At 36.9% G+C, this 16,289-nt stretch overlaps 1 protein-coding gene across 3 annotated transcripts in view; it reads right to left on the bottom strand.

Moving 5' to 3' along the window:
• The window catches only part of SSBP4 (single stranded DNA binding protein 4), a 1,807,268-nt gene that overhangs the window by 250,808 nt on the left and 1,540,171 nt on the right, over positions 1-16,289 (bottom strand). For 2 of the 3 annotated variants that reach the window (XM_044053842.1, XM_044053844.1), the window contains one exon: positions 14,464-14,547. The exons of the other annotated variant lie outside the window; for it this stretch is intronic. In XM_044053842.1, coding sequence (XP_043909777.1) covers positions 14,464-14,547 — 84 coding nt within the window. The remainder of the gene's footprint in view (positions 1-14,463; positions 14,548-16,289) is intronic. 3 annotated transcript variants of the gene reach the window in all.

Here is a 16,289-nt window from a genome sequence, read left to right as displayed (position 1 = left end):
ATACAACTACATCCAGTGTCATACAACACTGCACTCCCCACACCCCCTGCTACTGATGTATACAAACTCCAAGATCACACTACAGTGAGGTCAAGGGTACATTTCCCGATCCCCACTATAGTGCAATCTCCACTCAATATGCTAAATTCACAACAGCAACGCACAATACCATTCGCTGCTGTGCACTCGGCATGTTTTTTTTTTCGCACATACAAACCTGTACAAATTTACTTTCGGATATCCATTGTCGCACACTTCAGCTGCAACATTTTGATGGTACACTGAAACTTTGAGGATGCAGCTTTAGATGCGCCTGATTGGAGACATTGGGGGTGGATTCTTATGCAAGATGAATTTGGCATTATCCTGAAGGACACACATGCTTTATCAGATGATGTGGTTATATGAAAACAAGTTTCACACAGAAGCAACTTGTGGGGAATACAGCCTTGACCCAGAAATGTGGGGTTTGAGTAAAAATCTGTATTTCATCTGAGTTGTAAAATGCTTTATGGTAAAACACAATAGTAATTTAAGGCCAACTGAGGATGTGTATGATGTAGTTTTTCTTAATTTTTAAAATTTAAAGAAAAAAGACTGGATAGAAACTGTAAGAGAAAAATAAGAGGGAAAGAGAAATGTCAAAAAATATACTGACGTGCAAAATTTAAAAACAGTTATACGATCCTACAATAATTAAGTGATGGGGAAGATGAAGAAGCACAAATACTTGCTTCTGATGAAAAGTGTATAAAAATGAGAGCAAACTGAAATTAAATTTTAAACCTTTAATTAGCCAGTGAACAGTGTAAGTAGGGCGTCACTGATGATATAATTAAAGGACGCTGCATTGTGACTAATTAAGGATAGGAACCCAGCTTCTTTTGCAATAAGTTAGAATGTGAGCACTGCATGAAGACAGATTTAGAGTTTTGTAAAAAGGGATGACAAAGGATGCAGACAATAATAGATGAGTGCTGGTTAAAAACAGATTGTAATGTATGGAGTTTTAGCTTTGTGTTAGCCAGGCTCACATGAAAGATCATAGCTATAATATGCCCATTACAGCCTGTATCATAACTAAGAATAGTTTTATCACTGCTAATAAATTTAATTCACCTTTGGCACTGGTTAGTCTCTGGTTGAAATGAAGTAATTTTTCCATATTATTTAATGAATGTGTAATGAGTTTCCTTATGTTGTTGATGTGCCTTTACAGAACTGGTTCTTACTGAATAAGTTCTCCTAGATCAAGCTCGGGTATCCTTACAGTTTGATTTCTTGCATTTAAGTCTACGACAATAAGACAATGTACATTTGAATCTTTCACCATTCGTTATTATTTTCAATATTTTGAACATTTTTAATATTTTTAATACTTTACATGTTTATATCGTATTTTAAGAGTTTTGGTTGATTTATTGATTCAATGTAATTAATGATTCCCACCCCTGATTATTTAAAAGAGATGAGGGATGGGTATACTGTAGTTCTGATGAAGTCCTCATAGTTTTGTGGATGAAAGTACTTAATTTTTTTTAACTTTCTTTATTAAAATTTTGTATAATGCAACCTTGTTGCAGCTGCATCTTTCTAGGGCTGACCGTTTTGCCAAGATTGTGGTTGGTTTTGAGTTTTATTTTTTGGCTGATACTTTTGTGCTTTTTTATAAATAGGAAAAGGCATATTATTTGCCCATTCAAGAACTACACATTAAGGAATAAATTTATGCATGTAGGTCTGGTATGTGAAGGAAGCAATTTAGTTTAGAAGGCAATAAAATATGCAAACAGACTGGTATTTAAGGATATGCAAAAGTGATAGTGGTGAATAAATGAATTGGGGTTAGGAATGATTCTTTTTAATTCCTTTTATTTACTTTACATGAGAAGATGTCAGTGCCCATATCTGGGGGAAGAAGTTATCAAAGTGGAAACACAATAGACAAAAAACAAGTAAAAAATAACAACACTGGGTAAATTTAGTTTGCAATAAGATTAAGTTATTATGCAAGTATGGACAGGAAAACAAAAACATTTTGCAAGACAATCTCACAACAGAACCGAGGGCAGGAAAAACTGTGGCTGATATGAAAAATATCTGTAATCAACTTTTTTTTTTTTGCATTCCAGTCATAAATTTAAACAGAGATGTAGCTAACTTGTCTAAGGCCAGGTGCCATCCTCTGACCTGGTGGACCCTATCAACTTTAAGTTGAGGACCTAATGCAAGGAACAAGTCAGGTCTTTTCACACACATACACACACACACACACACACACACACACACACACACACACACACACACACACACACACACACACACACACACACACACAAACTCTTCTTAGATTAACAAACTGCTTACTAAATCTGTCATGTAGCAAGCAGTTTGCTACAGTTTATGCCATATGGAGAGCTCTGAAGTATTTCAGTTCAGACAGCAAGCAGTTTTGCTACAGTTTAAAATTCCAGAGCTTTTTTGTGACACACAGAGCACTAAAGCCCTGCTTCATTTGGGGCAACAAATGCAATTCCAGAATAAATGAAGGCCAGTAATGCACTTAAGACTTGAGTGGGGCCACAAACACTTTGCGTATATATCACTTGTCCCCTTTGCCCCACCCTAGCTATACTTCTTCATTCAAATAGAAAGGTAAAAACAAAAAAAAAATTAAAATAAAATAGCAACCATAATTATGACTGGTTTTAGCATTCACATCTTAAATTCAAGAACAGAAAAAATCATACTGAAAAAATGTCATGTTACAAAGTTACCCTTACCTGCATTGACAGTGAAAGCACTCCAACAATGGTATAAAAAAATAATTTATATCTATCAATTTTCAGTTCAGAATTTCTGTCGTGTAGTTAACCCTGTTCCAATGACATTATCACTACTAATATTATAATTTAACAAATAAACTACATCCTGTGCTACTTACTCTGATTACAGCAGCACAGGTGGGTGATACGCAAGCAATAAGGCCCAACAGGGTGGGTGTTACTTGGAAATAATGGACAGGGATGTAGTGAGGCCTGAAGCTGTAAGTGGAAAGCATTGCAACTCTTTGAATGTCTACTATTTCCCTATAAAACCTACCCTGGAGGGCAATAATGTACCAAGAATATGGGCTATCTGTGAACATGGTTTTGTTACATTTTTGTAGTTTTTATTAACACTATGTACGGAATTTTGACATAAAACAGTTCTTATGCCACGTTCCTTTTAATTCAGGTTGTAGTTCAATACTTACAGAATTATAAAATTTTAAATTGGCCCTAGGCGTGTGTGCATGTGTGTGCCTTCTGTGGAAGGTTGGGTGCCGGGCTGGCAACTCGACACTGTAAAACTCCACTGCCAATCATGAGCGGACTGTTAATCTGCTGTGGCGACCCCTAACCATGAACAGCCGAAAGAAGAAGCTGCTGCATATGTAATGCCATCTTTCCCATTTCTTGTTTCAAAGAGGCTTACATACAGAGCATACCTCTCAACTGTACAAGTTTTCGCAGAATGTCCAGATTTTTGCCTCATATTTTTTATCTATTCCTCATAAAAATTGTGTTTTTTTTGACAAATCACTGGAATAATCTAAGGAGTTAAAGTCACTAAATAATGACATGCATCTGAGTTTCAGACTTCATATCCTTCAGAAAATGCATGATAACACAAATCCTGTTACTATAGCAACTTTCTAAGTTCATAGGAGCAATATTTAAAATGTGTCCTTATTTTTGGCCCTTTGTTCCCCCATTATGTCAGGCTTTGTCCAGATTTCTTGCACTATGAGGTTGAGAGGTACAATACAGAGACAAAGACATACACAAACACAGGGACACAAACAGCAGCAGAAACACACATACTGACAGACGCACGCGCGCGCACACACACACACACAGACAGACGCACAGACATGCAGAAGATGGACACACACACACACACACAACCATAAAGAGACACACAAACACACATACAGACAAACACATTCACACACACAAATGCAGGCACAGCCCATTGCCAATTACACAGCCACACACAGAGCTGGAGTTTGTGCTTTAAAGTGCTTTTTATTTTTTTAAGTCTAAAATGAGCATTGCTTGTAGAAAAGTACAGCAGAAACAGTGGATGCTTAAATTCTTTGGGTCAAAGCAGACAACATGCAATGCACAGACATTTAAGGGGAATTTTTTGTTCAGTGAGGAGAGACTAGTAAGAAGTAAAACGCCCGCGGCATTCAAATGTTTCCTTCATTTTAATAAAAAATTTTCTTGATACCGAGTTAACAATTGAAAATTATGTGGGAATTAAACTTTTCCCGTGTTGGCACACTGACTTTATGCCACAAGTACGTGATTTTATTTTCACTAGACCCTCACTGGACAAGTTATGCTGGGGTGAGACCAGCAGCATAAAAAACAAAACAATAAATACACAATTGAGCATTACTTCACTCAGACACTTTTCTGACTTCACTGAAAGTCTTTTATTACAAGAAACGTTCACTTTCCTCTATTCCATAGCTTAGTCAGATACATGTCAACTCACTGAAGGCACATTCAGACAGTCACAAACCTCCTAAAATGATTTAGCTGTAAACCACATTTACTGAACCTAAAATAAAGCTTTTAATTTTTCCAAGAGGGAAGGATCCTGCACTCTCCAACTTCCCACATGGGGTTAATGCCTCATATTTGCCTGAATTATGAATATTAACTGTATGCCTGCACAACAGTGGAGAAAACACAAACTGCTTTTCTGAATGTAGGCTTGCAGCACAACCATTTTGGATGTTTTGACTCCTAGAACTGGCCTTCTTAGAGATGTCACATTCTTGTTTAGCATGTGATGCTGACCAGTTACTCTTTTCAGGTCCTCCAACTAGGTTACTCTGCATACAGCTCTGTTTCACAGACTAACAATCCCATTACTAGTCAGCACACTAATTTACTATTGCTCAGTTTTCAGGGGACCCAATCAGTTACCAAACTACTTCCCTGATGCTTAGGAGGGCCCCATCATTCAGATATGGGAAAACACATACACTGTAGCCACTTAAACACACAAGCTGTATGTGATATGTACTGCACTGATCAAATGTGGTAACCCCAAGTCCTGTATGAAGCTAAATATAAAACAAAGAAAAATTGATTAATTGGCTGGTCAGCACTCTATTAGCAAGAAACTATTCCTCACTTTTCACAAACACTCAAGTGGTGTTCTTCCTATTCCCCCTGTATCTATACAACAACCATTTATAATCAATTTTGGTAACTCTACAATGGTTTTCCAGTATAACCCAACTCAACATCTTCCTCTCCTCATTCAAACCCAAATCAATCATAACATTTGGATTTTTCAGGCTTTTCACTGAACCAAATGCATGTCCCTGCAAAAACATTTTACACCTTATAAAGGCTAAATTACTAAAGCAGTACAGTACCTGGACAAAGGAGAATCTACACTGATTATAAGTCACCAACCACTTAAAAAGAATAGCATTCTCTTTCATTGAATATCATCATTTTTATGACAGCAAGTTGTTAAACATCCCATTTAAAACATGAAAAAAACTTAATGAAAAGAAGTATAACCAAATAAATATACAACAAAAAAAATCACAAACTGTGAAGTGGTTTAGAAAAACTGTTTTTTTGAAATTTAGTAATAAAGCATCTATCGTCTCCTACCACTACATGAATGAAATTTAATGAAAACAGCTATGCCATTGAAATTCCTTCAAATACAAAGAGTATTTATTCTGTTTCTTTTATGTTAGATGATTAGGCACTGTCAATAAAATTAACTAGACTGTCCAGAGAACAACTTTATAATCAACTCTCAATCCTCAATGACTTTTGGCTCTGCATATGTCCAAACTGAAAGAAAAAAAAAACATTTTCTTGGAAGTCATCCCAAACTTGCAAGTGTTTGCTCTGTTGATAACCTTCCATTAAGATCTGACAATGTTCAAACACTGGACTGACCGTTCCAAACTATCATGGAAAGGTTTTAAAACTCTTGCAACTAAATACATTACTGCCCAGAAATTGATAACAACTAGCTCCTGCAAGAGACGTACTTACCAAAAAGTATGGGATCTTATATTTTCTCTCTTGATGAATGATTGAAGAAATTCTCACACATATCTCATTCCCCCAACTTATCTCTTATAAGCTTTATTGAATAATTATCATTCTAAACTTAGTACATCTCTTTTTAAGATTTATGCTTAGAAAGGCTATGAATACTTTTTTGTTCTGTTGTATGGGCACTGCGAGTCTTTCAGTAGGCCCTAAATGCTATGTGTTGGGAGTACTTTTTTGTGTTGCAATTCTTTTCTTCTTGTTCCTACTGAATTTTATTCAGGCAACTTAGCCATTTGATTTTATACATAGTTTCATTACTTAGCATACAAAAGGTAAATTATTTAACTTTATATATAATCTTGATATATATGTAGACTTGTTCATCATAGCAGCATTTTGTACATTGTGTAAATAGTTTTTATATTAGTAGCATTGTTAGATGTATTTTACCATTTTGTTTAGTTCATATGATATTTGACTTTCCATGTGAGATTCTTGAACTTCTGTTTTATATCTTAAGTTGTGTTGTGTAAAATCCAATAAAAATTCTATTTGAAAAAAAAAAGATCTGACAATGTTGAAATAACGGGATGTCATGTGTTCTAAAGAATCTGACTCATTGCTTCCAGCTATGTTCTTGTTTTTAAAATAAGCTCTATCCAATGCTCAATCGTCTCTATGCAAAAAAAAAAAAAATGTTTAACATCAGGATCTAGGAACACAATGTCAGGAGGACAAATTTCCATAGGAACAAGACACTTGTTTAAGGTGAGAGACAAAAAATACAAGAAATGAAAAAGCGGTTGAACGCCAACTTTGAAAACTGACAAACAAGCTGGACAAACCAATTAAGCATAGTATGAGACATGCAAGAAAAATTTGAAGAAAAGTTATATAAAGACATTGGGTATAATAGGAAACCATTTCATAGATGCACAAGATGTGGAAGGAGTAAAGACATACAAATTGATAACTGTGTGTAGATTCTAAAATTTATTCTCAGACACAACAGACTAGATATATTTACACAATTTTATGCAAAACAAGATGGCTCCACAAAGGGGGCAATAAGTTGTCCTAATGACATCCGTGTAACCTCACATACTGAAATTAGATTACACTGAAAAAGAACTATGCAAACCATATTCAAACAAAGCACAAGGAGGAGACAGGATTAATAATAATAACATGAGAACACTTCAGCAAGAACCTACAGTACCATTATATCTATTATTTACTAGGTTGTATAAATGTGGGGAGATTCCTCAAGATTGGTGACATGCATTTATTAAACCTGTTTTTAAGGGAAAGGGGAGTAAGACAAACCTACCGTACAGATCCTTAAGTCTACTTTCATGTTGTGGAAAAATAATGGAGAAAGTAGTATTGAGTAAGTTATTGTCAGAACTGGAAATGCTGGGACTTAAAACTATATACCACCATGCATAAGCTGAAAATAGACCTATTACCGGGTCTACTTCTAAATTTTGAAGTTTCAAAATGTTGACTTTCTTATGGTCGAGACTATAAGATTGATGTTTTGAAACTTCAAACTGTTTAAATGAAGATAGTCGTACGGCGCAGAATGGTATACTTACTGTTTTCCTCACTGTAGTGTGATCTCACAACTGGTATATTTAATTAGCAGGGGATGTGGGGTGCAGGAGGGATTGCCCCTGTGAAAAAAATGCAAAAAAAATAAAGATTTTTTTGTTTTTATTTTATTTTTTTATTTTAATTTCGACATTTCAAAACTTCAATCTTATTTTCTTGACCATAAGAAAGTCGATATTTTGAAACTTCGAAATTTAGAAGTAGACCCCTATTACCACCTGTAACACGATGTTCTATAACAATATAACTATGAATAAAAGATTGTGCTGTGATGTAATTTATATAGATTTAACTTCAGCATTTGACAGGATCATACACAAAACACTGATTAGTAAATTAGAACAACTAAGTATTGACATACTGTTGATAAGATGGACAGCTATATGGCTTTCAAATAGGACAAGGCAAGTATCACACAGCAACTGGACAGGTGAAATTCTTTGTTAAAGTCAGGGTGTTCCACGGGGTTCTGTCCTAGACCCATAATTATTTAGACTGTATCTTTCAGATCTATCTTTTTCATCTGAGGTGTTCTATAGTCTCTATGCGATTGTTTGAAATTGGGTAGATTGATTACATGTGTTAAAGATAGGGCATGTTTGCAAAATAACTTGACTAAATTGACCATTTGGGCACAGGAAAATAATATGCTACTAAACACATCAAGAACTAAGCATATAAGACTTACGAGACAAAAACTGAAAAGTGAATATTCCATACAGCACATAGTGATTGAAACTGTAGATTTACGTAATGACCTGGGTATATAGGTAGATCCAGCTTTGGGTTTTTCTAATCATATCAATGAATTGGTTAATGATATAGAACTATAAGTTATACAGAAAGATTTATTAAAGTCTATGAAATCAGAAATGATTAGATCGCTGTTAGTTACATTAGACACAAACTTCAGTATTGGCATGACAATATGGAAACTTATAAAAAACAAGCATGACAAAACTGGAAAGAGTACAGTGAAAATATACCAAGGGCATCCATGGATATGAACATTTAAGTTATTATGAAAAGACTAAAATATCTAAACTTGAACAGTGTCTCATATAAATATTTAAGAGGAGACCTTATTCAGGTAAATATGGCATTTAGAGACAATTACCTCTGGGAGTGTTTGGAGTTATCAAAATAGTAGAGAAACATCAGATAACCTGTGTAGAAGACTCTATAAGAATGAGAAGTGTACTAATTGGTCATCTAAGAGAGTAGTTGATGGGTGGAATAGACCACCAAATTACATTTAAGCAAGCACTAGTTTAGATATTTGAAGAACAACCTGGACAATTATTTTGGGAACAACTGTTTTGGTATATTGGCAAGTCAGGACTTTAATGCCCATGCTTGAAATATTCTGTATGTATGTATGTATGTATGTAATGCTCTCATAAGATATGCAAATAGTTTTACCCCATGGAAAAAAAACATGAAAACAGCAAGATTACACCAATTTAAAGTTTTAAGTTTTTTTAGATGACATACCCTTCATGGCATCAAAAAATTGAACTTGTTGCTGGATGGTCTGCCCTGAAAAAATCATGGTCAAAAAATCTTTCTTCCCTTTGTCATATATCTTTTGCCTGATTACCAAAGTGGAGATAACAAACCTGCACTTTTAAAAAACAGTCTTCAAACTAAACCAAATAATCTTGGTTGCCCTGCTGGTAAAAACAGAAGTTGCTACGTGTTCTTAATACTAATATTTTTTTCTTGAAATAAATCCAAGTCACAAGATGATCCCTCACATATGATACAATTCAATCTTCCTCCTCTTACTGACATTACTTTCATGTTGGTTCACTTATTCCCTAATTCAACAACACGTGTCCAATGTACCCAAACATGAGTTATTTCAGCAATACTCACATTTATGGGGACACTATAAGATGAAGTACTTTGGAGTACAGATTAAAAAGGCTTCTGTTATGTAAGCTAAGGATATGTGGGAAGAGACAAAACAAAAGATAACACAAAAACTGAAAAAAACAGACACTCCTGTTTATGAATGTCGATAGTAAGAAGTGAAAATGTTTTTAGTCCCATTAATTTTATATATGGGTAAGGCATATTTTATCAACCAGATGAGAAGGTGCGGACAACGATTAATAAAGAGTTGAAATAATTTATCTGGAAGGGGGAGAACACAAGGGTCAAGTGGTTTAAACTGATCCTTCCAACGGAGGAAGGTTGTTTAGGATTACCTGACTTGAAGGAATATTTTAGACCTATACATTTAAGGCTCACAACACAACATAAAGTAGCAGAAAGTATTCTAAGAACTAATCCAACATGAGAATTATGAAAGGAGATTTTGCCAATAGGGATGACTGCAAATTAGGGGTGCAGAGAATAGGCAAGATTTTACAGATTCTCTGATGCCATAACTCAGCCCTCTTCAGAGTTGGTCTAATGGCAGACTGACTACACCATGTGAGGAAACCATGGTTCTGTTACAGCTCCCTAAAGCTTTCACCAAACAATGTCAAAGACATGTCTCAACAAACCACTTCCATAGTAGCTCAACTTCTGGACAGATCTCTGCTTTCAGCTTCCATAATCTTATTAATACCTAGCCAACAAGTAAAGCCAGTGCAAACAGACACAAACTATGAAATGAGCTTTATATCCCATCCATATAGGGTAGCCAGACCTGAATGTTGCATACCTCACCCACACACTCTGGATAGGATGGAACAGGAAGACATTGGGGGGGGGGGGGCATACGGAAACTAGTGTGGGCTCTAAGTCTGTGGTCATTACCAATGCCTTTAACCTCAACTGTATGTCAAAAACCATATCAGGCAGTTGTTAAAAAATGCCCCAATAGGGATGAGCATCTACCCCTCACATTAATCCATGTGTCAATTACCGAAATACATTAATTAGTGCTACTGTTACCTTACCAGGAATGGTATAAAATTACTGGAATATTGGTGGTACAGTAGAAAGTGTGCCATCCATCAAGCACTCCAGATTAGTCATCATGCCCTGCATATTAGCATTGCTTGTAATAAACAAGAAACCCTGTCAGAGAAGTTGAAAATGCATCAGGGATAATATACACAAAACCAGAGACTCTGTAGCACTGTGCCATATAAACCAGTGAACTGCATGCCACTGTGACCTTAGGCAGCACAACAGCATACAAATCAGTGCACTGAATGCCATTGGTGACCTCTGACAACACAAAAGCTGCTGCATCCCAAAGAACATACGCTGGCAACCTGACACTGGCTTGTGCCTGTTCCTATATGGAAGTCAGTGCCATGATAAATGGGGGAGCAGATGTGACAGGGCAATGCCATGGTGTTACACAGCATAAAAGTTAATGAACTTCACTCATAATGAGGACCACAGCCCATCTCCTACAGTAGTCTTTATTTTTACTATCACAGCACTGGTTTACAACATAAATCAGGATACAAAACCCCCAGATGAATGCCATAACTGAGCGCAGGTACAGGTGATGCACTACTGTTTGTATCAAGCACATATTTCTTTAAAATTGTTTGCTTAGGATTCTTTGAAACTGGCCTTAAGCTTTGTACCATATAAACATCTGTCCACTGAAGCATGTAATTAACACTTATGGATGCAGTGTCAGTGTACATTTTCAGTAGTGTGTTTGGTACCTCAGGGGTAGAGCTTGCATCAGCCATAACCCAATGGTATAGTGTATGCCTACAACACTGCCCAGTTTCCTTTGCTGATACTAAAGCTACACAGTGCCGCTACACTGTCATGGCATAGATAGTCTGTGCCCTATGTCCCCATTAACCCTGCACAGTACTGGTACACACAACAGTGTACTCATGTCCCCATCAAACCTGCAGAGTTCCGATACACACAGCAGTGTACCCATGTCCCCATTAGCCCTGCACAGTGCTGGCACACACAACAGTGTATCCATGCCCCCATTAACCATGCACAGTTCAAGTACACACAACAGTGTACCCATATCTCCATTAAACCTGCACAGTTCTGGTACACACAACAGTATACCTATGTCCCCATTAACCCTGCACAGTTCTAGTACACACAACAGTGTACCCGTGTCCCCATTAACCCTGCACAGTTCTGGTACACACAACAGTATACCTATGTCCCCATTAACACTGCACAGTTCTGGTACATTCAACAGTGTACCCATGTACTCATTAACCCTGCACAGTTCTGGTACACACAACAGTGTACCTACACGCTACTTTGTCTAGTACTATCTAGTACATCAGGGGCACACAATATGGATATACTACCTACAGTCACTAGCCATTGCAGTAGAATGAGACAGATGTGCTGTATTTTCAACTTTTTCTGTTTGTATTGTGTGTGCAGTCACAAACTACAGTGTTTCTATGCTAAACTCACTAGGATATATATATATATATATATATATATATATATATATATATATATATATATATTCATATATATTTATATATATATATATATTCATATATATACATATATATTCATATATATACATATATATTCATATATATACATATATATACATATATATATATATATGTGTATATATATATATATATATACATATATATTCATATACATATATATATATATATATATATATATATATATATATATATATATATATATATATATATATATATATATATATATATATATATATATATATATATTCATAAACAGGTCCTTGTCTCTCCTTTCTATTTAGTGCTGTTGCACACGTTTTTACTCTCTGAACATGCCTTGCATGTACTGAATGCCTTACAGCATTAAAGCTTGTAAGTAGCCAGCCTGTGATTCACAGCACATTTTTGGTTTACCTGGGTGTCCAGTGCCACCTCTCCAACTGCTGTTTGGTGAGTGCTTTTACTGTGGCATTTTACTGGTTTTCACATCACTCTTATTTTCAACAATTACAACTGCTGGATTTACAAGAGGGGAATCTGCAATTCTACCATGAGAAGCAAAATCTCAGAAGCCAAAAGTTGTGATGGAAAGCAACTGTCAGTGTTTTCAAAGAAGGCAGGAAAGGGCGTGTGAAACATTGTCTGAATTCAAGGACAACAAGAAATGAGATGAATAAGGAAAAGAAAGAGAGACAGAGAAACAATTGTGTGTGTGTGTGTGTGTGTGTGTGTGTGTGTGTGTGTGTGTGTGTGTGTGTGTGTGTGTGTGTGTGTGTGTCTGTGCGTGTGTGTGTGTGCCTGTGTGTGTGTGTGTGTGTGTGGCTGTGCCTGTGTGTGTCTGTGTGTGTGTCTGTGCATGTGTGTGCGTGTGCGTGTGCCTGTGTGTGTGTCTGTGCCTGTGTGTGTCTGAGCCTGTGTGTGCGCATGTGTGTGTGTGCGTGTGCATGTGTGCGTGTGCCTCTGTGTGTGTGTGTGTGTGTGTGTGTGTGTGTGTGTGTGTGTGTGTGTGTGTGTGTGTGTGTCTCTCAGACACCATTATAAACAACATGCTGAAGCACTATATGCCAGGAAAATGGGTTAAAGGGCTTTATCTATCAGCATTTTAAATTTTACCACCATCATTTCTGATTTCCACAACACTTTCAATATCTCTGTAATTACTGTCCTATAAGTGCCCCCTGCAAGTAAAAGCTTATGCACTTTTATGAATTCTAGCTCCAATTTCTTCAGTAGCTGCTTCCTATATGTGACTAAACTGCTATTGACAAATTCCACTACGTATACTGTAACCACGCCATACTTAAATTGATACAGAGGCATTCATCACTCAAGCATTTATGTACTTAATAGTCAGAAATGCAAACGTTTTCCCTTGTACAATGTAAGACCCCAAGTAGCACCACTAAGTACGCAAAGTGGAACAGTTATGCGATGTCCTGACTAGTTAAGACATAGACTATGTTAAAATTAATGTCAAGGTATCAGAAAAGATACAATGTCTTCATATCTTCAGCCACTGGTCCGTATCCCACCAGACACCAGGGTGTGCACAGTTTCATTTGTTTGAGCTTGTTTTTGCGACCCACTGTTTACCTCATCTACTCAATGTATGGCTAACACAAGACCACTTCCATCTTGTAGACTTCAGTTGCTCTCAATGTCGTCAGCATCCTTTTCTCAATAAAAAAAAATGACAGAAGCTGAATGTGGGGGTAAAGCAAGCATGCTCAGTGGATGAGATGTGGGAATTCATTTTGCCTTTTTCACAACCCTAATGAAACATGAGTATGTACACAGACACATAAAAGCACACATATTATATAAACTAGTTTACTGTCTCTCTTATGCATTTCAAGCTGTGCATAATACAGGAACTGCAGCATATGAGGTATAAAGGTTAGATTCACAGTACAATGCTCTGTATTCTAATATTTTTGCCAATCACTGTAGCCTCAGAATCATCTGTGGTCATCTACTGCATACCACTCAACTTGGCATATGCAGATTATGTTACTATACATGAAATATGCCTTCCTTTAGCCGGTAGTACTGATCAGCATAACAAGCGCACAGCATGGTGGACGGGTGAGCAAAAAGATAGCTGTGGGTGAATATGCCAAAGGATGCCAGCTGTTGTATGGCACACTGTCAAACATAACTCAGGACATAAATCCCCTGATGAAAGCCATAACTGGGTGCAGGTACAGGGTACAGGGCATGCACTAGTATCTGTATTAGGCACAGATTTCTTTAAAAAATGTTTGCTTAGGATTCTTTGAAACTGGCCTGTCTCCTCTTGCCTAAAAGCATGGATAAGACGCAGTCCCAGATCATTCAGCTTAAATCCTTACCTGACTGTGAGGTCCCATCATGGGGTTGTTGGGGTTGTGAGGAGGCGGCTGTGCATGCGGCGATGGCTGAGAGCCTGGTGGTCCCTTTAAGAGAAACAGAAAAGGAACATAATGGTTAAGGCTAAGGTCACATCACCAGCAAAGCTGCTCATATTCTGTTAGTCCCATGACCTGAGAACAGACAGTGGACAGCTGTCAAGCAGAACAACAAGGTAACCCAAATAGTCCCAGACAGCAGTAACTGGTACACAGCAACTTCAGAATACACATTAAACAAGTGTGCTGAAGCCATCAAGAAAATACAGATAAAGTTGGTAAAATTTAGGTGTTTTCTTTGGTTACTACCTATATAGACAGGCAATAATATCTACGTGCATGTCCCCTGTTGAAGGGGTAGTTCAGCAGAATTTTGTGAATAAGGGGACCTGAGAAATGGGAACTGAGGGTCAGTGCAACTGTGTGTGTGAGTCTACAGATTGTTTTACATAGGGTCTGATGGTTATGAGCAACATGGTACTTCAGGAGCAAAATTGTCCCAATCATCTGGAGACAAGGTCCCTGTAAATTCTTGCTGGCACTTTGCCTCTGAGGAGTTAAATGCCCATGCATTTAGACAAAGGCAGGAGAAATGGTTTAGTTTCAATGGAACTTGATTAATAGGGATAAACAGTGTTTTTGGATGACACGTATAGCTCAGGGTTTGATCGTAAACCATATAAAAAATGTTGCTGTTTTTCCCTGTAAGTGCATGTTATACATATATAATTTTCTGTGCTCTGTAATGTACATTACTTAATTCTACCTAGTTGCAGGATGCCATTTTTGTTATACTATAAACTTTAGCCTCCTTCCACATATGCACCATAAAACACATTCCCATCTCTACACATCAGTTTGACCCTCCCTGGACACTGGTTAGTCCAGTGTTAGGTGGCTTCTAATCTTAATTTTCTTGGGCATTCTCACTGGTGTTAATTTCTGAGTGCTGCAACAAACTACAAGTTAGAAAAACCTCTTCCCATGGCTATTCTTCTACATTCATTAAATTTTATGTACATTTTTATGGCAATTAATTTGCTTTCCTGCACTACCTGTTCTTTTATGACTGTGGCTATTTATTCATGCTGTGTTGCACACTTCTGAACTTTATGATGGCTGTGTTACATTATTAGTAATGATTTTTAGCTACAGTAACAACTCTTGTTATTGGTTGAAGCATTCCATCCACATAATCTCCTGTGGACTTTACAGCATAATCATGTTTGGTTTCAAAAGGTGGTCTTACAGCATAAAGCTGTCATACCCATGCATCTCAGCTTCTGTTAACTGTGGCTTTAATGTCAGTGTGACTCACTTGTGCTGGGTGACACAAACACACACACACACTCAATCAAGGGTCATGGACTAGTGATGATGGTCACAGTACTGACCTCTGCTCTGCACATCCCAAAAAATCAATCAATAAAAGGAGATGACTAACCTCAGATCTGAACTGCTACAATGTAACATTCTACAGACTGCACTGCAGGACAGAACTTCAGCACACTGATATGAACTGCTACAATGTAACATTCTACAGACTGCACTGCAGGACAGAACTTCAGCACACTGATATGAACTGCTACAATGTAACATTCTACAGACTGCACTGCAGGACAGAACTTCAGCACACTGACATGTTTTCAAACGGAAAAAGTGTAGTCCTTTGACAAACCAAGCACAGCAGCTAAAAGGACATCGGATTAGAGAAATTTTTGTTAGCAATTTAGTATGTACTGTAAGTTACAGAATCAATGCATTACTAAATTAGTTTGGAACTTGGAGAA

The sequence above is a fragment of the Protopterus annectens genome, chromosome 13.part0, assembly GCF_019279795.1.
Source record: "Protopterus annectens isolate FY-2018-M chromosome 13.part0, PAN1.0, whole genome shotgun sequence".
Lineage (NCBI taxonomy): Eukaryota > Metazoa > Chordata > Ceratodontiformes > Protopteridae > Protopterus > Protopterus annectens.
The sequence above is the reverse complement of the archived record's forward strand: the minus strand, read 5'-3'. Positions and strand labels throughout refer to the sequence as shown.